The 22,165-nt window shown below is 48.8% G+C and overlaps 1 protein-coding gene across 1 annotated transcript in view; it reads left to right on the top strand.

Moving 5' to 3' along the window:
• Positions 1 to 22,165, top strand: part of LOC144481833 (formin-like protein 3) — an 80,777-nt gene that overhangs the window by 48,493 nt on the left and 10,119 nt on the right. Inside the window, exons 6-10 of the mRNA XM_078200987.1 lie at positions 3,274 to 3,403; positions 5,838 to 6,001; positions 8,831 to 8,932; positions 15,989 to 16,084; positions 19,018 to 19,141. Coding sequence (XP_078057113.1) covers positions 3,274 to 3,403; positions 5,838 to 6,001; positions 8,831 to 8,932; positions 15,989 to 16,084; positions 19,018 to 19,141 — 616 coding nt within the window. The remainder of the gene's footprint in view (positions 1 to 3,273; positions 3,404 to 5,837; positions 6,002 to 8,830; positions 8,933 to 15,988; positions 16,085 to 19,017; positions 19,142 to 22,165) is intronic.

Here is a 22,165-nt window from a genome sequence, read left to right as displayed (position 1 = left end):
ACCACTCACTGTGTGAATCTGTCTCCACCACACTCTCAGACAGTACATTCCAGATCCTAACCACTCACTGTGTAAAAAAGCTTTCCCTCAAGGCACCTCTGGTTCTTTCGCTTTAAGTTTACCTTAAATTGGTGTGCTCTGGTTCCGTCAAAAGGGAACGATTTCTCTCCCATCCACTCTGTCCAGGCCACCTCCTGATTTTGAACACCTCTACCAAATCTGTCCACCTTCCTGTCTCCAAGGAGAGCAGTCCCAGCTTCCCAAAGCTCCACATATCCCCCTGATACTAAGGGGCAATTTAGCCCGGCCAATCAACCTGACCCGCACATCTTTGGACTGTGGGAGGAAACCGGAGCACCCGAAGGAAACCCACGCAGACACGGGGAGAACGTGCAGACTCCACACAGACAGTGACCCAAGCCGGGAATCGAACCCGGGTCCCTGGCACTGTGAGGAAGCAGTGCTAACTACTGTCATCTCTTTAAAACAGAGATGAGGAGGAATTTCTTCAGCCAGAGAGTGGTGAATCTGTGGAACTCTTTGCCGCAGAGGAGGCCGGGTCATTGAGTGTCTTTAAGACACAGATAGATAGGTTCTTGATTAATAAGGGGATCAGGGGTTATGGGGAAAAGGCAGGAGAATGGGGATGAGAAAAATATCAGCCATGATTGAATGGCGGAGCAGACTCGATGGGCCGAGTGGGCGGCACGGTAGCACAGTGGTTAGCACTGCTGCTTCACAGCTCCAGGGTCCCGGGTTCGATTCCCGGCTCGGGTCACTGTCTGTGTGGAGTTTGCACATTCTCCCCGTGTCTGCGTGGGTTTCCTCCGGGTGCTCCGGTTTCCTCCCACAGTCCAAAGATGTGCGGGTTAGGTTGATTGGCCAGGTTAAAAATTGCCCCTTAGAGTCCTGAGATGCATAGGTTAGAGGGATTAGTGGGTAAAATATGTGGGGGTAGGGCCTGGGTGGGATTGTGGTCGGTGCAGACTCGATGGGCCAAATGGCCTCCTTCTGCACTGTAGGGTTTCTATGATTTCTATGATTCTGCTCCTATGTCTTATGGTGCCACCATGCCGCCCCAGTGAGCCCAGAGAGTGGCAGTTGTTTCTAAAAGTTGGTTGGGGCTGAGGAATCGTACTATCGGATTAATCCCGCTTCCCGTTCTCTTTCCCCATTGCTCTGTTTTCCCCGTCCCTATTCCCGATTGCAAGTTATGACAGAATGTCCATCCGCTGAGTAACGAGGCAAACTGACTCTCGGTGATTGTTTCTTGTCTGTCCAGCTCTCCGATACCAAATCCACGGACCGCAAGCTGACCTTGTTGCACTATATTGCCCTCGTTGTCAAACAGAAGTACTCTAACATCGCCACGTTCTGGAGTGAGCTGCATTCCAGATCCTAACCACTCGCTGTGTGAATCTGCCTCCACCACACTCTCAGACAGTGCATTCCAGATCCTAACCACTCACTGTGTGAATCTGTCTCCACCACACTCTCAGACAGTGCATTCCAGATCCTAACCACTCGCTGTGTGAATCTGTCTCCACCACACTCTCAGACAGTACATTCCAGATCCTAACCACTCGCTGTGTGAATCTCTCTCCACCACACTCTCAGACAGTACATTCCAGATCCTAACCACTCACTGTGTGAATCTGTCTCCACCACACTCTCAGACAGTGCATTCCAGATCCTAACCACTCGCTGTGTGAATCTGTCTCCACCACACTCTCAGACAGTGCATTCCAGATCCTAACCACTCGCTGTGTGAATCTGTCTCCACCACACTCTCAGACAGTACATTCCAGATCCTAACCACTCACTGTGTGAATCTGTCTCCACCACACTCTCAGACAGTACATTCCAGATCCTAACCACTCGCTGTGTGAATCTGTCTCCACCACACTCTCAGACAGTACATTCCAGATCCTAACCACTCGCTGTGTGAATCTGTCTCCACCACACTCTCAGACAGTACATTCCAGATCCTAACCACTCACTGTGTGAATCTGTCTCCACCACACTCTCAGACAGTACATTCCAGATCCTAACCACTCACTGTGTAAAAAAGCTTTCCCTCAAGGCACCTCTGGTTCTTTCGCTTTAAGTTTACCTTAAATTGGTGTGCTCTGGTTCCGTCAAAAGGGAACGATTTCTCTCCCATCCACTCTGTCCAGGCCACCTCCTGATTTTGAACACCTCTACCAAATCTGTCCACCTTCCTGTCTCCAAGGAGAGCAGTCCCAGCTTCCCAAAGCTCCACATATCCCCCTGATACTAAGGGGCAATTTAGCCCGGCCAATCAACCTGACCCGCACATCTTTGGACTGTGGGAGGAAACCGGAGCACCCGAAGGAAACCCACGCAGACACGGGGAGAACGTGCAGACTCCACACAGACAGTGACCCAAGCCGGGAATCGAACCCGGGTCCCTGGCACTGTGAGGAAGCAGTGCTAACTACTGTCATCTCTTTAAAACAGAGATGAGGAGGAATTTCTTCAGCCAGAGAGTGGTGAATCTGTGGAACTCTTTGCCGCAGAGGAGGCCGGGTCATTGAGTGTCTTTAAGACACAGATAGATAGGTTCTTGATTAATAAGGGGATCAGGGGTTATGGGGAAAAGGCAGGAGAATGGGGATGAGAAAAATATCAGCCATGATTGAATGGCGGAGCAGACTCGATGGGCCGAGTGGGCGGCACGGTAGCACAGTGGTTAGCACTGCTGCTTCACAGCTCCAGGGTCCCGGGTTCGATTCCCGGCTCGGGTCACTGTCTGTGTGGAGTTTGCACATTCTCCCCGTGTCTGCGTGGGTTTCCTCCGGGTGCTCCGGTTTCCTCCCACAGTCCAAAGATGTGCGGGTTAGGTTGATTGGCCAGGTTAAAAATTGCCCCTTAGAGTCCTGAGATGCATAGGTTAGAGGGATTAGTGGGTAAAATATGTGGGGGTAGGGCCTGGGTGGGATTGTGGTCGGTGCAGACTCGATGGGCCAAATGGCCTCCTTCTGCACTGTAGGGTTTCTATGATTTCTATGATTCTGCTCCTATGTCTTATGGTGCCACCATGCCGCCCCAGTGAGCCCAGAGAGTGGCAGTTGTTTCTAAAAGTTGGTTGGGGCTGAGGAATCGTACTATCGGATTAATCCCGCTTCCCGTTCTCTTTCCCCATTGCTCTGTTTTCCCCGTCCCTATTCCCGATTGCAAGTTATGACAGAATGTCCATCCGCTGAGTAACGAGGCAAACTGACTCTCGGTGATTGTTTCTTGTCTGTCCAGCTCTCCGATACCAAATCCACGGACCGCAAGCTGACCTTGTTGCACTATATTGCCCTCGTTGTCAAACAGAAGTACTCTAACATCGCCACGTTCTGGAGTGAGCTGCACTTCATTGAGAAAGCTGCTGCAGGTTAGTGCCAGCACCCACGCCGTTCCACCCGGTTCCCCTGTCGGGTCGCGTTGAAGGAGAGATGGGCTTCGACTCAAATGTACAGGGCGTTGGTGAGGGGATACTTGGATGTATGGTGGCAGCATCTGTAAGGAGAGAAGACGTTTCGAGTCCAGGTGACCCTTTGTCAAAGCTGTGGGAGAACTGAGACTTGACAAAGGGTCACCGTTGGCTCTATTCTCTTCCCACAGATGCTGCCAGACCTGCTGAGATTTTTCAGCATTTTCTCTTTTGGATTCAGATTCCAGCATCGGCAGTAATTTGCTTTAATGTATTGTGTGCAGTTTTGGTGTCCTTATCTGAGGAAGGATGTCCTTGCTATAGAGGGAGTACAGCAATTATCACCTTTCTAGAATAATATCGTACCTGTGGTAACCCTTAAAAAAGAGACAATTAGTCGCACTCCCCACAGCCTACCAAACTCTACTCCTCCTTACTGCCCCTGAAACCACTGGAAGCACTTTCTCCTTCCTAATCTCTCAGGAACTTCCGTGATCGTGAACACTTTTGTCAAATCTCCTCTCACCCATCTCTTCCCTTCAGGAGGATAACCCCCCTACCTCAGACAGATACCTAAGCTCTCCCCACTAACTGAAGTCCTTTACCCGCCCTGGTACCATTCAAACACCATCGCCTGGCCTTTGCATGGAATAGGACAAAGAGACATGGAAATCCATGGAAAGACACGGGTTCGATTCCGGCCTTGGGTGACTGTTTGAGTGGAGTTTGATTCCTGGGATGGCAGGTCTGTCATATGAGGAGAGACTAAGTCGGTTAGGATTATATTCACTGGAGTTTAGAAGAGTGAGAGGGGATCTCATAGAAACTTATCAAATTCTAACAGGATTAGACAGGGTAGATTCAGAAAGAATGTTCCCCTTGGTGGGGGATCTCGGGGTCGGAGTTTCAAGATAAAGACGGAGGTGAGGAGAAATTTCTTTGCCCAGAGGCTGGTGAATCATAGAGTCATAGGATCCCTACAGTGCAGAAGGAGGCCATTCGCCCCATCGAGTCTGCACCGACCACAATCCCACCCAGGCCCTATCCCCATGCATTTACCCTAGCTAATCCCCCTGACAATAAGAGGCAATTTAGCATGGCCAATCAACCTAACCCGCACATCTTTGGACTGTGGGAGGAAACCGGAGCGCCCGGAGGAAACCCACGCAGACACGGGGAGAACGTGCAGACTCCGCACAGACAGTGACCCAAGCCGGGGATCAAACCCAGGTCCCTGGCGCTGTGAGGCAGCAGTGCCAACCACTGTGCCACCGTGTGGAATTCACTACCACAGAATGTAGTTGAGGCCAAAACGTTGTGTGATTTCAAGAAGAAATTAGATATCGCTCTTGGGGCGAAAGGGATCGAGGGATATGGGGGGGAAGGGGGGATCAGGATATTGAATTCGATGATCAGCCATGGTCATAATGAATGTTGGAATAGGCTCGAAGGGCCGAATGGCCTCCTCCTGCTTCTAGTTTCTATGTCCTATTCCATGCAAAGGCCAGGCGATGATGTTAGGATGGTACCGGGGGGCAAAAGACTTCAGTTAGTGTGGAGAGGCTGCAGAAACTGGGATTTTCCTCCTGAAGGGAAGAGATGGGTGAGAGGAGATTTGACAAAAGTGTTCACGATCACGGAAGTTCCTGAGAGATTAGGAAGGAGAAAGTACTTCCAGTGGTTTCAGGGGCAGTAAGGAGGAGTAGAGTTTGGTAGGCTGTGGGGAGTGCGACTAACTATCTCTTTAGGAGGACCTACTTGTGAAGCTGCTCTTGGGCCTAGCGAGACATGCAGTGTCCCAGGGCACCGTCAAGGCCTTCCATGCTCGTTGGGCACCACAGGGTGAGTTATTGACCCTTTTAATCGCCTTTTGATTGGACGTTTTAAGTTTTCTTTCAGCTGTTTTTCGTTTCGGGCGGTTCCCTCCTTTTCTGGGGGGGCTGCCCTTCTTGCTTTGTCCCCGAGTTTGTTGAATTTGATTTTTATTTGGCGAGCGAGAAAAGAAATGCTCGGAAATGCAAATTACTTGTAAGATAACCAAAGGTATAATTGCTTGTGCCATGTGTCCCTCAGGAAGTCTGTGCGCCACCTTGTGGATGGCAGATTTCCCTGCTTTAGCTTGAACCAATTTAAAACTCCAAAAGCTTTGTCTGGAGGGGAACAAAATCCGAGTTTGCTGGATAGTTCCATATCAGAAGTTGAATGGTGAGTCACTTTGGGCATCTTATGACACTGTTGACTGCCTTGGCTGGACCGCGCAGGAAATAGCAGAATAGGTTTGTAGTTGTGAGCCTCTTGCTTGCGTCTGGTGATGGTCCCAGTTGCCGTCAAGGCTCTCTGATGGAGACCACTTCCGGGTACCTTCATGACCTTTCCACACCACTTCCTCTCGCAGTGTCATTGGAAAATGTCCTCTTGGACGTCAAGGAGATGGGCCACAACATGGAGCTGGTTAAACGAGAGAGCAGCATGCATGAGCACAACGTGGTGCTGAAGGATTTCCTGTCACAGAATGAAGGGAAGCTGGAAAAGCTTCAGAAAGATTCCCGAACCGCACAGGCAAGTAGAACGCATCACTGAGCATTCCTCTCAGTGTCAAACCAGCTTCTCACTCACCCGTTTCCTTTTACATCAAGGTCTTTCAGGTCAGCTATGACAGGAGCTCCAAATTAGATTTGTTTCCCCCCCACTCTCCTCCCTCCCACCTCCTCACTCCCCCCCCCCCCCGGTTCCCCCAACGCCTGATGAATTCTGTAAATACTGGAACACATCGGAACACCACCACCTGGAGGTTCCCCTCCAAGTCACTCACCATCCGGACTTGGAAATATATCGGCCGTTCCTTCACTGTCGCTGGGTCAAAATCCTGGAACTCCCTCCCTAACAGCACCGTGGGTGTACCTACACCACATGGACTGACTGATATCCAATAACAAACCTGGAACTCCCTCCATAACAGCACTGTGGGTGTACCTACACCACATGGACTGACTGATGTCCAATAACAATCCTGGAACTCCCTCCCTAACAGCACTGTGGGTGTACCTACACCACATGGACTGACTGATGTCCAATAACAATCCTGGAGCTCCCTCCCTAACAGCACTGTGGGTGTACCTACACCACATGGACTGACTGATGTCCAATAACAATCCTAGAACTCCCTCCCTAACAGCACTGTGGGTGTACCTACAACACATGGACTGACTGATGTCCAATAACAATCCTGGAACTCCCTCCCTAACAGCACTGTGGGTGTACCTACACCACATGGACTGACTGATGTCCAATAACAATCCTGGAACTCCCTCCCTAACAGCACTGTGGGTGTACCTACACCACATGGACTGGCTGATGTCCAATAACAATCCTGGAACTTCCTCCCTAACAGCACTGTGGGTGTACCTACACCACATGGACTGACTGATATCCAATAACAATCCTGGAACTCCCTCCCGAACAGCACTGTGGGTGTACCTACACCACATGGACTGACTGATGCCCAATAACAATCCTGGAACTCCCTCCCTAACAGCACTGTGGGTGTACCTACACCACATGGACTGACTGATGTCCAATAACAATCCTGGAACTCCCTCCCTAACAGCACTATGGGTGTACATATACCACAGGGACTGACTGATGTCCAATAACAATCCTGGAACTCCCTCCCTAACAGCACTGTGGGTGTACCTACACCACATGGACTGACTGATGTCCAATAACAATCCTGGAACTCTCTCCCTGACAGCACTGTGGGTGTACCTACACCACATGAACTGACTGATGTCCAATAACAATCCTGGAACTTCTTCCCTAACAGCACTGTGGGTGTACCTACACCACATGGACTGACTGATGTCCAATAACAATCCTGGAACTCTCTCCCTAACAGCACTGTGGGTCTACCTACACCATATGGACTAAGGCGCAATTTAGCACGGCCAATCCACCTAACCTACACATCTTTGGACACTAAGGGGCAATTTAACATGGCCAATCCCCCTAACCTACACATCTTTGGAGTGTGGGAGGGAACCGGAGCACCCGGAGGAAACCCACGCAGACACGGGGAGAACATGCAGACTCCGCACAGACAGTGACACAAGTCGGGGACTGAACCCAGGTCCGAAGCACTGTCAGTGTTAACCACTGTGCCACCATGCCGCCCACGAAAGAGATGTTCTCTGCACCAAGTACAAACTGAAACCAAACAGCAGCCTGTGCAACACCCTAATGACATCACCATCAAATCATGTGATCTGCTCTTAAAGCTATTATGCAACCACTTAAATGTGTAACTGCGCCACCTTCTCGAGGGTAATTAGAGATGGACAGTAAATGCTGGCCGAGCCAGCGACGCCCAGATCCCACAAATGAATTTTTTTAAAACTCAGACTCCAATTCATCACGATGTCTTTTAGGTAGAGCATGAAACTGAGGCACCGTCTGCCCCCTCAGGTGTATGTGAAAGATCTCGGAACTGTATTTTGAAGGAGAATTGCAGAGTTCCGCCTGGTGCTCTGCGACAGAATGCGAAATGATTTTGGCGTTAAAGTTCTGTGGTTGCTTTCGAAGAGTTAAGGCAGAAATTGAGTTTTGTGTTTCTGAACCACACCAGGGTACAGGATACACAAAAGAAATGTTAAAATGGGACTGTACCTTGCTCTTGTGAGTTCTCCACACTGGGTTTCATGGTGATTCCTAGAATTTCTTCGAATCCCTACAGTGCAGAAGGAGGCCATTCGGCCCATCGAGTCTGCACCGACCACAATCCAACCCAGGCCCTATCCCTTAACCCCAAGTATTTACCCTGCGATTTCCCCTGACACTACAGGGCAATTTAGCATGGCCAATCCATCGAACCTGCACATCTTTGGACTGTGGCAGGAAACCGGAGCACCCGGAGGAAACCCACGCAGACACGGGGAGAACGTGCAGACTCCACACAGACAGTGACCCAAGGCCGGAATTGAAGCCGGGCCCCTGGCGCTGTGAGGCAGCAGTGCTAACCGCTGTGTCGCCGTGCCGCGTTCTTCTCCGAAGTTTGGGAAGAGACCAGGATAAAATGGGACGTGTGTGGGAAAAAGTCAGATTGCAATGGACTCTTTTTTCCCCGCCCCCCCCCCGCAGCCAAGTTTTTAAGTAAACATCGTTTCGGAATGTGGGAGAGAGGGAGAAATGGCAAACTACCTTCACAGAAACAGTCATTAATTCTTGGCGTGTTGCGATCACGCCTAGTTGTTTGACCCCCCCCGACCTTTAACCTTTACCAGCGAGCGAGAACATGGCTGCCATTAAGCAGCTGGCTCTATTGTTGTAGCTGTAACCTGGTGAAGATGAGAGGGTTAATGAGACTGTACCTAATTTCCTTTCTGCCCTGCACAGGAAGCGTACAATAAAGCGGTTGAGTATTTTGGAGAAAATCCCAAGACAACGCCTCCATCCCTGTTCTTCCCAGTCTTTGTCCGGTTTGTCAAATCCTACAGGGTAAGATCTGTTTGTGGCTTTTTTTCTTTTGCATCTGTTTGGTGTAGTTTCAAAGGGATATGGAGGATATGGTTCGAACATCATGTTAACAAGTAGCTGTTAACATGATGTGGTGAAGTTAAGGCAAGGTATGAGGTAAAAGCAGCTTGGCCCAGTTGGCCCCTGTTGTTTGATTTGATTTATTATTGGGATACAATGAAAAGTATTGTTTCTTGCGTGCTATACAGTCCAAGCATACCTTTCATAGAGTACATAGGGGAGAAGGAAAGGAGAGGGTGCAGAATATCGTGTTACAGTTACAGATAGGGTGTAGAGAAAGATCAGCTTAATATTTGATTTATTATTGTCACATGTATTGGGATACAGTGAAAAGTATTGTTTCTTGCGCGCTATACAGACAAAGCATACCGTTCGTAGAGAAGGAAAGGAGAGAGTGCAGAATGTAGTGTTACAGTCATAGCTAGGGTGTAGAGAAAGATCAACTTAGTGCGAGGTAGGTCCATTCAAAAGTCTGACAGCAGCAGGGAAGAAGCTGTTCTTGAGTCAGTTGGTACGTGACCTCAGACTTTTTTATCTTGGATGGGCAATAAGTGCTGGCCTTGCCAGTGACGGTTACAGGCCACAAACATATTTTTTAAAATTAGACACAATGGTGGTTCTTCAAAGTTTTCTAAAGTTTATTTATTAGTGTTACAAGTAGGCTTATATTAACACTGCAATGGAGTTACTGTGAAAATCCCCTATTCGCCACACTCCTGTTCGGGTACACTAAGGGAGAATTTAGCACGGCCAACGCACCCTAACCAGCACGTCTTTCGGACTGTGGGAGGAAACCGGAGCACCCGGAGGAAACCCACGCCGACACGGGGAGAATGTGCAGACTCCACACAGACAGTGACCCAAGCTGGGAATCGAACCCGGGTCCCTGGCGCTGAGAGGCAGCAGCGCTAACCACTGTGCCACCGTGCGGTCGGTTTGAATGATTGGGTCAGCAGACTATCCCTACGCACCCTCCCACTGGTCACTTGCCGTCTGCTGTCCAAAATGCCTTGGCTGATGCTTGGTTAGATTGCGTCTGCGGAGGGTGGCCTGTTTGTGTGATTCTCCGCCTGGAGCTACCTGTGAAAGAGCACTGTGCGACTGAGGGCTGGAGTTAATGAATGCGCTCGCTTCCTGGCATTGTCCAACCCATTTCCTGCCCTCTGCTTGGCCACCTGGTACTGGCCACCCACTCGCCGACACACTGTGGATTATTTCCCGAAACAATCAAGGCATTGGATGTAAATTTAAGTCGAACACCTTCAGTCAGGATTTCTTTTTCGGAAAGTGAAACAGCCAGAAAGTCTCTTAACGTACGCGACAATGGCGATTTTCGGGGCCTTGAGATAGCTGAGGAAACCAATTGAGAAAAATGTTTCTCTCCTGCCCTTGCTTTTGACTTAACAATGAGCTGCGTTCTTAACCCCTTAAAAGCTGTGGTCGACCTTTTGTCAATGCTTAATTTAAGATTCAAGGCTCGACCTCCAGGCTAGGGCTTAGCGCAGGGTGTGTTCTCCTGCTGTAAGTTTAAGTTTATTTATTAGTGTCGCAAGTAGGCTTACAATAACACTGCAATGAAGCTACTCTGAAAATCCGTCAGTCACCACACTCCTGTTCAAGGAACTGAGGGAGAATTTAGCATGGTCAATGCACCTAACCAGCACGTCTTTGGACACTGAGGGGCAATTTAGCATGGCCAATCAACCTAACCAGCACGTCTTTGGACACTAAGGGGCAATTTAGCATGGTCAATGCACCTAACCAGCACGTCTTTGGACACTAAGGGGCAATTTAGCATGGCCAATCCACCTAACCTGCACATCTTTGGACACTAAGGGGCAATTTAGCATGGCCAATCCACCTAACCTACACATCTTTGGACACTAAGAGGCAATTTAGCATGGCCAATCCACCTAATTTACACATCTTTAGACATTAAGGAGCAGTTTAGCACGGCCAATCCACCTAACCCGCAGATCTTTGGACTGTGGGAGGAAACCGGAGCACCCGGAGGAAACCCACGCAGACATGGGGAGAACGTGCAGACTCCACAGAGACAGTGACCCAAGCCAGGAATCGAACCTGGGTTCCTGGAGCTGTGAGGCAGCAGTGCTAACCACTGTGCCACCGTGCTGCCAGTGGAAGGTTTGCACCAATCCATTAGAAATGGGGGAGGGATCGGAAGTGGCACCTCTCTCCATGCGATCTGCTTAAAGCACATTGGGAAACTGGGAGAACTGCCAGAGAAATTCTCCTCCTAGAATGCTTGTGCTCAATTCTCAGTGGGTTTTATGAAGGTTGACTCATGCGCACTGTAAGTGTTTGGCCTCCCTCTTCACGCCCACCCAACTCTCCTCCTCTCAAGCCATTTGGCCCATCGAGTCTGCTCCGCCATGGCTGATAAGTTCCTCAACCCCATTCCCCCACCTGTTCCCCATAACCTTTGATCCCCTGACCAATCAAGAACCTATCTATCTCTGTCTGAAAGACACTCGGTGACCCGGCCTCCTCTGTGGTAATGAATTCCACAGATTCACCACCCTCTGGCTGAAGAAATTCCTCCTCATCTCAGTTCTAAAGGGATGTCCCTTTACTCTGAGGCTGTGCCCTCGGATCCGAGTCTCTCCGACTAATGGAAACATCTTCCCCACGTCCACTCTATCCAGGTCTTTAAGTACTCTGTAGTTTCGATGAGATCTCCCCATATCCTTCTGAACTCCATCGAGTACAGACCCAGAGTCCTCAACCATTCCTCATACGACAAGCTCATAGAAACCCTACAGTACAGAAAGAGGCCATTCGGCCCATCGAGTCTGCACCGACCACAATCCCACCCAGGCCCTACCCCCATATCCCTACATATTTCCCACTAATTCCTCTAACCTACACATCTCAGGACACAAAGGGCAATTTTTAGCATAGCCAATCAACCTAACCCGCACATCTTTGGACTGTGGGAGGAAACCGGAGCACCCGGAGGAAACCCACGCAGACACGAGGAGAATGTGCAAACTCCACACAGACAGTGACCCAAGCCGGGAATCGAACCCAGGCCCCTGGGTTGTGAACCTCCTCTGGACTCTTTCCAAGGCCAGCACATCCTTCCTTAGATACGGGGCGCAAAATTGCTCACAATATTCCAAACATGGTCTGACCAGAGCCTTATACAGCCTCAGCTTTATAAAGGAGGCAATGGCGCAGTGGTATTACAGCTGGACTAGTAATCCTGAAACTCAGGGTAATGTTCTGGGGACCTGGGTTCGAATCCCACCACGGCAGATGGTGAAATTTGAATTCAATAAAAAGAAATCTGGAATTCAAAGTCTAATAATGACCATGAAACCATTGTCAGAAAAACCCATCTGGTTCACTAATGTCCTTTAGGGAAGGAAATCTGCCGTCCTTACCCGGTCTGGCCTACATGTGACTCCAGAGCCACAGCAATGTGGTTGACTCTCAACTGCCCTCGGGCAACTAGGGATGAGCAATAAATGCTGGCCCAGCCAGCGACGCCCATGTCCCATGAACAAATATTTTTAAAAAGCAGTACATCTGCTTTTGTAAAGTTTATTTATTAGTCACAAGTAGGGCTTACATTAACACTGCAATGAAGTTACTGTGAAATTCCCCTAGTTGCCACACTCCGGCGCCGGTTCGGGTCAATGCACCCTAACCAGCACGTCTTTCAGACTGTGGGAGGAAACCGGAGCACCCGGAGGAAACCCACGCAGACATGGGGAGAACGTGCAGACTCCACACAGACAGTGACCCAAGCTGGGAATCGAATCCAGGTCCCTGGCGCTGTGAGGCAGCAGTGCTAACCACTGTGCCACTGTGCCTAAGTGGAGTCGAGGTACGGGATTGGATATGATCAGATGAAAAAAGGCGATGCAAATCCAAGCGGGGGGGAATGGCCTCTTGTGTCTGTGAGGCCATTAATAAAAGACTAGGCCACATGGAAATGGAAGTGAGGGGATTCCAGTCTGGGCTGCTTAGTCTGAGAGTTTAAAAGTGCCATTTTGCACTCCATCAGTGAATCAAGGAATCAAAAACGCTGGCATTTAGTTTTTGACAGGGGTGCAATATATGCCCTTTCCCAGTTGAAATACAGAAAGAATGGAAGCCCCCTTCCTTCAGTAAACACAGCTGCTGCTCCAATTGACTCGGAGGTGAAGGAGGGATGAATTTTCGGTCAGTTCTTGTTTCCCCCGCTCTGTGCTCCGAATCATTACCAAATAAGGAGCTTCATTCGGCTGAAATAAATATGGGGTCGCAGTCAGCACAGGCCCAACTTCAACCACTAAATCATCGCATGTTTACACTGAGGGAAAGAAAGCGATGAAAAGACTCGCAACTCAGAAGGAAGTGTTTTGCCAAGAGATTGGTGAAAATGTGCAACGGGCTACCCACAGGAAATGACTGAGGCGGCGAGCTTGAAGGGGAAATTAGATGCAAGCACGAAGACAAAAGGGATAAAGGGTACACTAACAGACTGAGATGGGGAGGGAGGTGGGAGGGGGATTGTATGGAGCCCTAAACACTGGTACAGATCTGTTGGGCCAATTGACCAAGGCCAATCCACCTAACCTACACATCTTTGGACACTAAGGGACAATTTAGCATGGCCAATCCACCTAACCTGCACATCTTTGGACACTAAGGGACAATTTAGCTTGGCAAAACTGTACGCGCTACTTCCAGGTGTGGTCTCAACCAAGTTTGATTGTAGCATCCAACACCAGTCATTTAACTCATTTCCAACCATAGAATTCTTCCAGAAAGAGGCCATTCAGCCCATCGAGTCTGCACCAACTCTCCGAAAGAGTATCTTACCTTGGCCATCCCCTCTGCCCTATCCACGTAACTCCATGCATTTCCCATGGCCAATCCACCTAACCTACATATCTTTGGACACTAAGGGGCAATTTAGCATGGCCAATCCACCTAACCTGCACATCTTTGGACACTAAGGGGAAATTTAGCATGGCCAATCCACCTAACCTGCACATCTTTGGACACTAAGGGGCAATTTAGCATGGCCAATCCACCTAACCTGCACATCTTTGGACACTAAGGGGAAATTTAGCATGGCCAATCCACCTAACCTACACATCTTTGGACACTAAGGGGCAATTTAGCATGGCCAATCCACCTAACCTACATATCTTTGGACACTCAGGGGAAATTTAGCGTAGCCAATCCACCTAATCTGCACGTCTTTGGACTGTGGGAGGAAATTGGTGCACCCGGAAGAAACCCACGCAGACATGGGGAGAATGTGCAAATTCCACACAGACAGTGACCCGAGGCAGGAATCGAACCTGGGTCCCAGGCGCTGTGGGGCAGCAGTGCTAACCACTGTGCCACCGTGCTGTGCTTGATGCAGCATGTTGGCATTCCAATGTACTGTCACCGAATCGTCAAACACAAGGCTTTGGTTCCAGCTGCCTGGGTATAAGTGAACAGGTCCCAAGTGGGAGCAGGGTGACCGATTCTGGACCGCACACTTTAGGAAGGAACGTGAAGGCCGCGGAGGAGGTTGACCAGGCTGGTACCAGCCACGGTGGAGAGGCTGAAGAAGCTGGGATTGTTCGCTTTTAGAGTAGAAAAAATCAAGAGGAGATTTCATGGAGGCATCCATTCTAAAGGAGGGGATGGATGGGGAGGAGATGGCTGGAGAGTCAGTAACCAAAATGGAACAAATATGGTCATGAAATATGATCCAATCGGAAATTGGATCTACAAAGATAATAAAGTTCATAAAATCATTGAATCATACAGTTCAGAAGAGGCCCTTCGGCCCATCGAGTCTGCACCGACACACAAGCAACACCTGACCTCACCTAATCCCATTTACCAGCACTTGGCCCATAGCCCTGAATGTTATGATGTGCCAAGTGCTCATTCAGATACTTTTTAAAGGATGTGAGGCATCCCGCCTCCACCACCCTCCCCGGCAGCGCATTCCAGACCCTCACCACCCTCTGGGTAAAAAAGGTTTTTCCTCAAATCCCCCCCTAAACCTCCTGCTCCTCACCTTGAACCTGTGTCCCCTCGTGACTGACCCTTCAACTAAGGGGAACAGCTGCTCCCTATCCACTCTGTTGTAGGGCTATGGCGAAAGGGCCAAGGGCATGGGAGTTGATTTGATTTATTATTGTCACATGTATTGGGATACAGTGAAAAGTATTGTTTCTTGCGCGCTATACAGACAAAGCATACCGTTCATAGAGAAGGAAGCGAGAGAGTGCAGAATGTAGTGTTACAGTCATAGCTAGGGTGTAGAGAAAGGTCAGCTTAATATTTGATTTATTATTGTCACATGTATTGGGATACAGTGAAAAGTATTGTTTCTTGTGCGCTATACAAACAAAGCATACCGTTCATAGAGTACATGGGGAGAAGGAAAGGAGAGGGTGCAGAATGTAGTGTTACAGTCCTAGCTAGGGTGTAGAGAAAGATCAACTTAATGCGAGGTAGGTCCATTCAAAAGTCTGACAGCAGCAGGGAAGAAGCTGTTCTTGAGTCGGTTGGTACGTGACCTCTGACTTTTGTATCTTTTTCCCGACGGAAGAATGTGGAAGAGAGAATGTCCGGGGTGCGTGGGGTCCTTGATTATGCTGGCTGCTTTTCCCAAGGCAGCGGGAAGTGTAGACAGAGTCAATGGATGGGAGGCTGGTTTGTGTGATGGAGTGGGCTACATTCACAACCCTTTGTAGTTTTTTGCAGTCTTGGATGGAACAGGAGCCATACCAAGCTGTGATACAACCAGAAAGATTAATTGTATATCACTTTTCAAGAGCCAGCACCAGCATGATGGGCTGAGTGGCCTCCATCTGTGCTACAAGATTCAATTGGGGGAGATTCATTGTATTACTTGTTGAGTGTAAGGGAATAGAATAATTGTTGCTTCCCTTTGCCGCTGATGCCATTGGCAGTGGCCAACGAATGGTGTGTGGAGACGGTGGAGAAAAAAAACAAAAGGCTAAAGAACGTCAATTCTCCTCATGTTTCCAGGAAGCAGAACAGGTAAATGAACAGCGGAACAAGCAGGAACAAGCTCTGCGAGAGAAGATTCTGGCCCAGGAAGCCAAACTACAACAGGACCCAAAGGTAGGTGACGGCGCAGAACGGCACACACCTTTCAGAATCTGCGACGGAGGCCGGGAGCCTCCCAGCTTCAACCTCCGCTCTCGGGAGCAAGGAAAGTCAGTCGGACATCTTGCTCCTGAATGCTTACTGTTATAATCCAGGCCAGAAACTACAAGGTGTTTTACAAAGTCAGCCTGGACCACTTTGAATTTTGGCACGGGTAAGCAAAATCCAGCATCACATAGGCATACTTGCTTTCTGTGCTAAGCCGAGGACTGGGGTGTGTTTGTAGGGGTTTGTTTGGTTGGAACAGTATTCTTAGCTGTTAAGGTTTATACAGTATCATTGTTTTTGTTCCCTTGTTTGTAATTGGTCAAAGTTGTTGCGAATTGTCTTGTTATATGTTAACTGTGTTCGTAAATAGAACTAGAACAAAGTACAGCACAGGAACTTCAACCCTCCAACCCCTTGCCGATCATGATGCCCTAACTAAACTAAAAAAAAACCTGCTGCCCTTACTCAGGCCGTATCCCTCCCTATTCATGTACCCATCCAGATGTCTCTGAAATGTTGCGAATGGGAGCTTTTATCAAACAAGGTTTATTTGATTGAAGAAACTGGGATCTCCAAGGGCACAGCCTCAGAGTAAAGGGACAACCCGTTAGAACCGATTGACGGAGGCTGAGGGGGTGACCCGATAGAAGTTTATAAAATTATGAGGGGTAGGGATAGGGTGAAGAGTTGGAAGCTTTTTCCCAGGGCAGAAATGACAATTACAAGGGGGCAAAAGTTCAAGATAAGGGGGGAAAGGTTCAGGGGAGATGTGCGGGGGAGGCTTTTTACACAGAGGGTGGTGGGGCCTGGAATGCACTGCCAAGTGAGGGGTTGAGGCAAATACATTAGTGACATTCAAGACTTATCTCGATAGATGGATAATAGAGGGATACAAGCGGTTGGTCTGGATAGGACAGCGTGATCGGCGCAGGCTTGGAGGGCCGAAGGGCCTCTTCCCGTTCTGTACTGTTCTTTGTTCCAGTTCTATTTCAGGAAACAGTTAACATATTATAAGACAATTAGCAACAACTTTTACCGATTCTAAACAAGGAAAAAAATAACTATGATACTGGATAAACCTTAACAGCTAAGGATACTGTTCCAACCAAACAAACCCCTACAAACACCCATCCTAGGCTTAGCACAGAAAGCAAGTATACTCACGTGATGCTGGATTTTGCAGCCTTGCAACACCTGCTGTAAATTGGTCCTTTGGATATGGAATTGAAAAGATGGGGCCTTCGTCCCCTGGAACTTCCAGCACATTCCGAGAGATAGGTACTTACACCACATGACTGATGTCCAATAACAATCCTGGAACTCCCTCCCTAACATCTCTGTGGGTGTACCTACACCACATGGATTGACTGATGTCCAATAACAATCCTGAAACTCCCTCCCTAACAGCACTGTGGGTGTACCTACACCACATGGACTGACTGATGTCCAATAACAATCCTGGAACTCCCTCCCTAACATCTCTGTGGGTGTACCTACACCACATGGATTGACTGATGTCCAATAACAATCCTGGAACTCCCTCCCTAACAGCACTGTGGGTGTACCTACACTACATGGACTGACTGATGCCCAATAACAATCCTGGAACTCCCTCCCTAACAGCACTGTGGGTGTACCTACACTACATGGACTGACTGATGTCCAATAACAATCCTGGAACTCCCTCCCTAACAGCACTGTGGGTGTACCTACACCACATGGACTGACTGACTGTCCAATAACAATCCTGGAACTCCCTCCCTAACAGCACTGTGAGTGTACCTACACCACATGGACTGACTGATGTCCAATAACAATCCTGGAACTCCCTCCCTAACAGCACTGTGGGTGTACCTACACCACACGGACTGACTGATGTCCAATACCAATTCTGGAACTCCCTCCCTAACAGCACTGTGGGTGTACCTACACCACATGGATTGACTGATGTCCAATAACAATCCTTTAACTCCCTCCCTAACAGCACTGTGGGTGTACCTACACCACATGGACTGACCGATGTCCAATAACAATCCTGGAACTCCCTCCCTAACAGCACTGTGGGGGTGTACCTACACCACATGGACTGACTGATGTCCAATAACAATCCTTTAACTCCCTCCCTAACAGCACTGTGGGTGTACCTACACCACATGGACTGACTGATGTCCAATAACAATCCTGGAACTCCCTCCCTAACAGCACTGTGGGTGTACCTACACCACATGGACTGACTGATGTCCAATAACAATCCTGGAGCTCCCTCCCTAACAGCACTGTGGGTGTACCTACACCACATGGACTGACTGATGTCCAATAACAATCCTGGAACTCCCTCCCTAACAGCACTGTGGGTGTACCTACACCACATGGACTGACTGATGTCCACTAACAATCCTGGAACTCCCTCCCCAACAGCACTGTGGGTGTACCTACACCACATGGACTGACTGATGTCCAATAGCAATCCTGGAACTCCCTCCCTAACAGCACTGTGGGTGTACCTACACCACATGGAACTGCAGCGGTTCAAGATGGCGGCTCACCACCACCTTCTGAAGGGGCAATTAGGGATGGGCAATAAATGCTGACCAGCCAGCGATGCCCATGTCTCATAAATGAATATATATGATTTAAAAATTGAGGGAAATATATTGCCCTGTAGAGGGTACAAATTTAGCTTCATGCAAATATAGATTTTGAAGTGATCGCAGTTGACTAGTTCTCTGGTGTTCACATACCAGATTTCATATCGTACAATTTGCTGCCCTGGTCCACTGTCGACGGGCACTGCTGTTGGGTTTTGGGCATCAGCTGGCAAAATAGTGAATGAGCCTGGTTGTTTCTTTGGGTTCCCTACCCCTGCCCGTCCTCACCAAAGGCGTGTTTTGTTTGTCCAGTCCCCCGGTCACCGGAGCAAGCGGCAACAACAGGAGCTTATCGCTGAGTTGCGGAGAAGGCAGGTCAAAGATCACCGACCGGTGTATGAAGGGAAAGATGGGACCATTGAAGACATCATCACAGGTAAAGGGCAGCAATGCATCCTGGGCCAGCTTAGATGTGTTAGTTGTCTTCAAAACTCATGTCCTCTCTGATCTTTCAGATGATCGAAAGATTTAAAGTTTATTTATTAGTGTCACAAGTAAGGCTTACATTAACACTGCAATGAAGTTCCTGTGAAAATCCCCTGGTTGCCACACACCTGTTCGGGTACAGTGAGGGACCATTTACCATGGCCAATCCACCTGACCTGCACATCTTTGGACACTATGGGGCAATTTATCATGGCCAATCCACCTGACCTACACATCTTTGGACACTAAGGGGCAATTTAGCATGGCCAATCAACCTAACCAGCACATCTTTGGACACTAAGAGGCAATTTAGCATGGCCAATCCACCTAACCTGCACATCTTTGGACACTAAGGGGCAATTTAGCATGGCCAATCCACCTGACCTACACATCTTTGGACACTAAGGGGCAATTTAGCATGGCCAATCCACCTAACCTACACATCTTTGGACACTAAGGGGCAATTTAGCATGGCCAATCCACCTAACCTACACGTCTTTGGATACTAAGGGGCAATTTAGCATGGCCAATCCACCTAACCTGCACATCTTTGGACACTAAGGGGCAATTTAGCATGGCCAATCCACCTAACCTGCACATCTTTGGACACTAAGGGGCAATTTAGCATGGCCAATCCACCTAACCTGCACATCTTTGGACACTAAGGGGCAATTTAGCACGGCCAATCCACCTAACCTGCACATCTTTGGACACTAAGGGGCAATTTAGCATGGTCAATCCACCTAACCCACACGTCTTTTGGACTGTGGGAGGAAACCAGAGCACCCGGAGGAAACCCACACAAACACGGGGGAGTCACCCAAGCCAGGAGTTGAACCCGGGTCCTTGGCTAAGTGAAGCAGCAGTGCTAACCACTGTGCTGCCCAAGTTGCCTCGATGTTAGTCCTTTTCTTAGATTCCTTAAGGGTGGGCAAAATGTGATGGGCAGCATGTTTTTTTTAACGGGTTGTGTGTGTTGTTGAGACAGTGCTTTGAGTTGCTGGTGAAACAACTGCCCTTAATGTTCTCTCTGCAAAACCTGACCTAAGTCACATCTCTTGAGTGCCAAGATAAACAGGTCTGTTTGGGTGGGATTTCCTCTTGGTTCTGCTCAAGCCAGTTGCCTCGTTCAACTGTCAGACATGGTGGCCAAGCCTTTATTGATATTGTGCTTAAATATTGGTGGCACAGTGCACCGTGGTCACACATGTGTCCGCACACATCCCAAGTTTGAAAGGTTTTTTGTTGTTGGAGTGATCAAGTCACTCAAATGCAATTAGCTTCGGGATATGTGAAAGCTACCTCCAGTCTGTTGATCCCAGCTTCTGCTCCTCTGCCAAATCTTTGTGTCCGTGCGTTGCAAGCTTTTTTTTTTGTTCACTGTCACTCTGTGCGCCGAAACCAACCCAAGGCTCCACTTTTGGCTAATAGAATGTTGAAAGATGAGAGATCCAAGAGTTGCCATTGGCTGAGCTGTATTCTCTGCAGCAACTCCGAGACGCACCAACACCTTCTCTTTCCCGCTCTCCTCCAGCATCGGAGATAGTCCGGAGAAGGTTCACTGGGTTGATCCTCGGCATGGAGGGATTTGCTTATGAGGAGAGGTCGGACCATAAGAAATAGGAAGAGGAGGAGGCCATTCAGCCCTTCGAGCCTCTTTCGCCATTTAACAGGATCGTGGATGGTCTCGCACTCATCAAGTCCACTTTCCTGCCTTAGGTGGATTGGCCATTGCCTCTTAGTGTCCAAAGATGTGCAGGTTAGGTGGATTGGCCATGCTAAATTTCCTCTTAGTGTCCAAAGATGTGCGGGTTAGGTGGATTGGCCATGCTAAATTGCCTCTTAGTGTCCAAAGATGTGCAGGTTAGGTGGATTGGCCATGCTAAATTGCCCCTTAGTGTCCAAAGATGTGTAGGTTAGGTGGATTGGCCATGCTAAATTGCCTCTTAGTGTCCAAAGATGTGCAGGTTAGGCGGATTGGCAATGCTAAATTGCCTCTTAGTGTCCAAAGATGTGCAGGTTAGGTGGATTGGCCATGCTAAATTGCCCCTTAGTGTCCAAAGATGTGCAGGTTAGGTGGATTGGCCATGCTAAATTGCCCCTTAGTGTCCAAAGATGTGCAGGTTAGGTGGATTGGCCATGCTAAATTGCCTCTTAGTGTCCAAAGATGTGCAGGTTAGGCGGATTGGCCATGCTAAATTGCCTCTTAGTGTCCAAAGATGTGCAGGTTAGGTGGATTGACCATGCTAAATTGCCCCTTAGTGTCCAAAAATGTGCAGGTTAGGTGGATTGGCCATGCTAAATTATCCCTTCGTCTCCAAAGATGTGCAGGTTAGGTGGATTGGCCATGCTAAATTATCCCTTAGTGTCCAAAAATGTGCAGGTTAGGTGGATCAGCCATGCTAAATTGCCCCTTAGTGTCCAAAGATGTGCAGGTTAGATGGATTGGCCATGCTAAATTGCCCCTTAGTGTCCAAAGATGTGCAGGTTAGGTGGATTGACCATGCTAAATTGCCCCTTAGTGTCCAAAGATGTGCAGGTTAGGTGGATTGGCCATGCTAAATTATCCCTTCGTCTCCAAAGATGTGCAGGTTAGGTGGATTGGCCATGCTAAATTATCCCTTAGTGTCCAAAGATGTGCAGGTTAGATGGATTGGCCGTGCTAAATTACCCCTTAGTGTCAGGGGGTCTGGGGTAAATAAGTGAGATTATGGAGATGGGGCTGGGATGGGATTGTTATCAGTGCAGGCTCGATGGGCCGTGCGTGCGTGCATTCGTTCATTCACAGGGCTAGACCTACATCCCATTACGCTGTTGTCCAGTACGGTTCCTTTGAACGACCTTCCAACATGATAGCCTTTGGAAGTAACAATGGATTCTTCCCAAGTGAAGTGGTGGGATATTCATTATGTGGAGATGCCGGCGTTGGACTGGGGTAAACACAGTAAGAAGTTTAACAACACCAGGTTAAAGT

Source organism: Mustelus asterias, chromosome X (assembly GCF_964213995.1).
Source record: "Mustelus asterias chromosome X, sMusAst1.hap1.1, whole genome shotgun sequence".
In the NCBI taxonomy this organism is placed as follows: Eukaryota; Metazoa; Chordata; class Chondrichthyes; order Carcharhiniformes; family Triakidae; genus Mustelus; species Mustelus asterias.
This window is presented reverse-complemented; position numbering and strand designations above follow the sequence as displayed.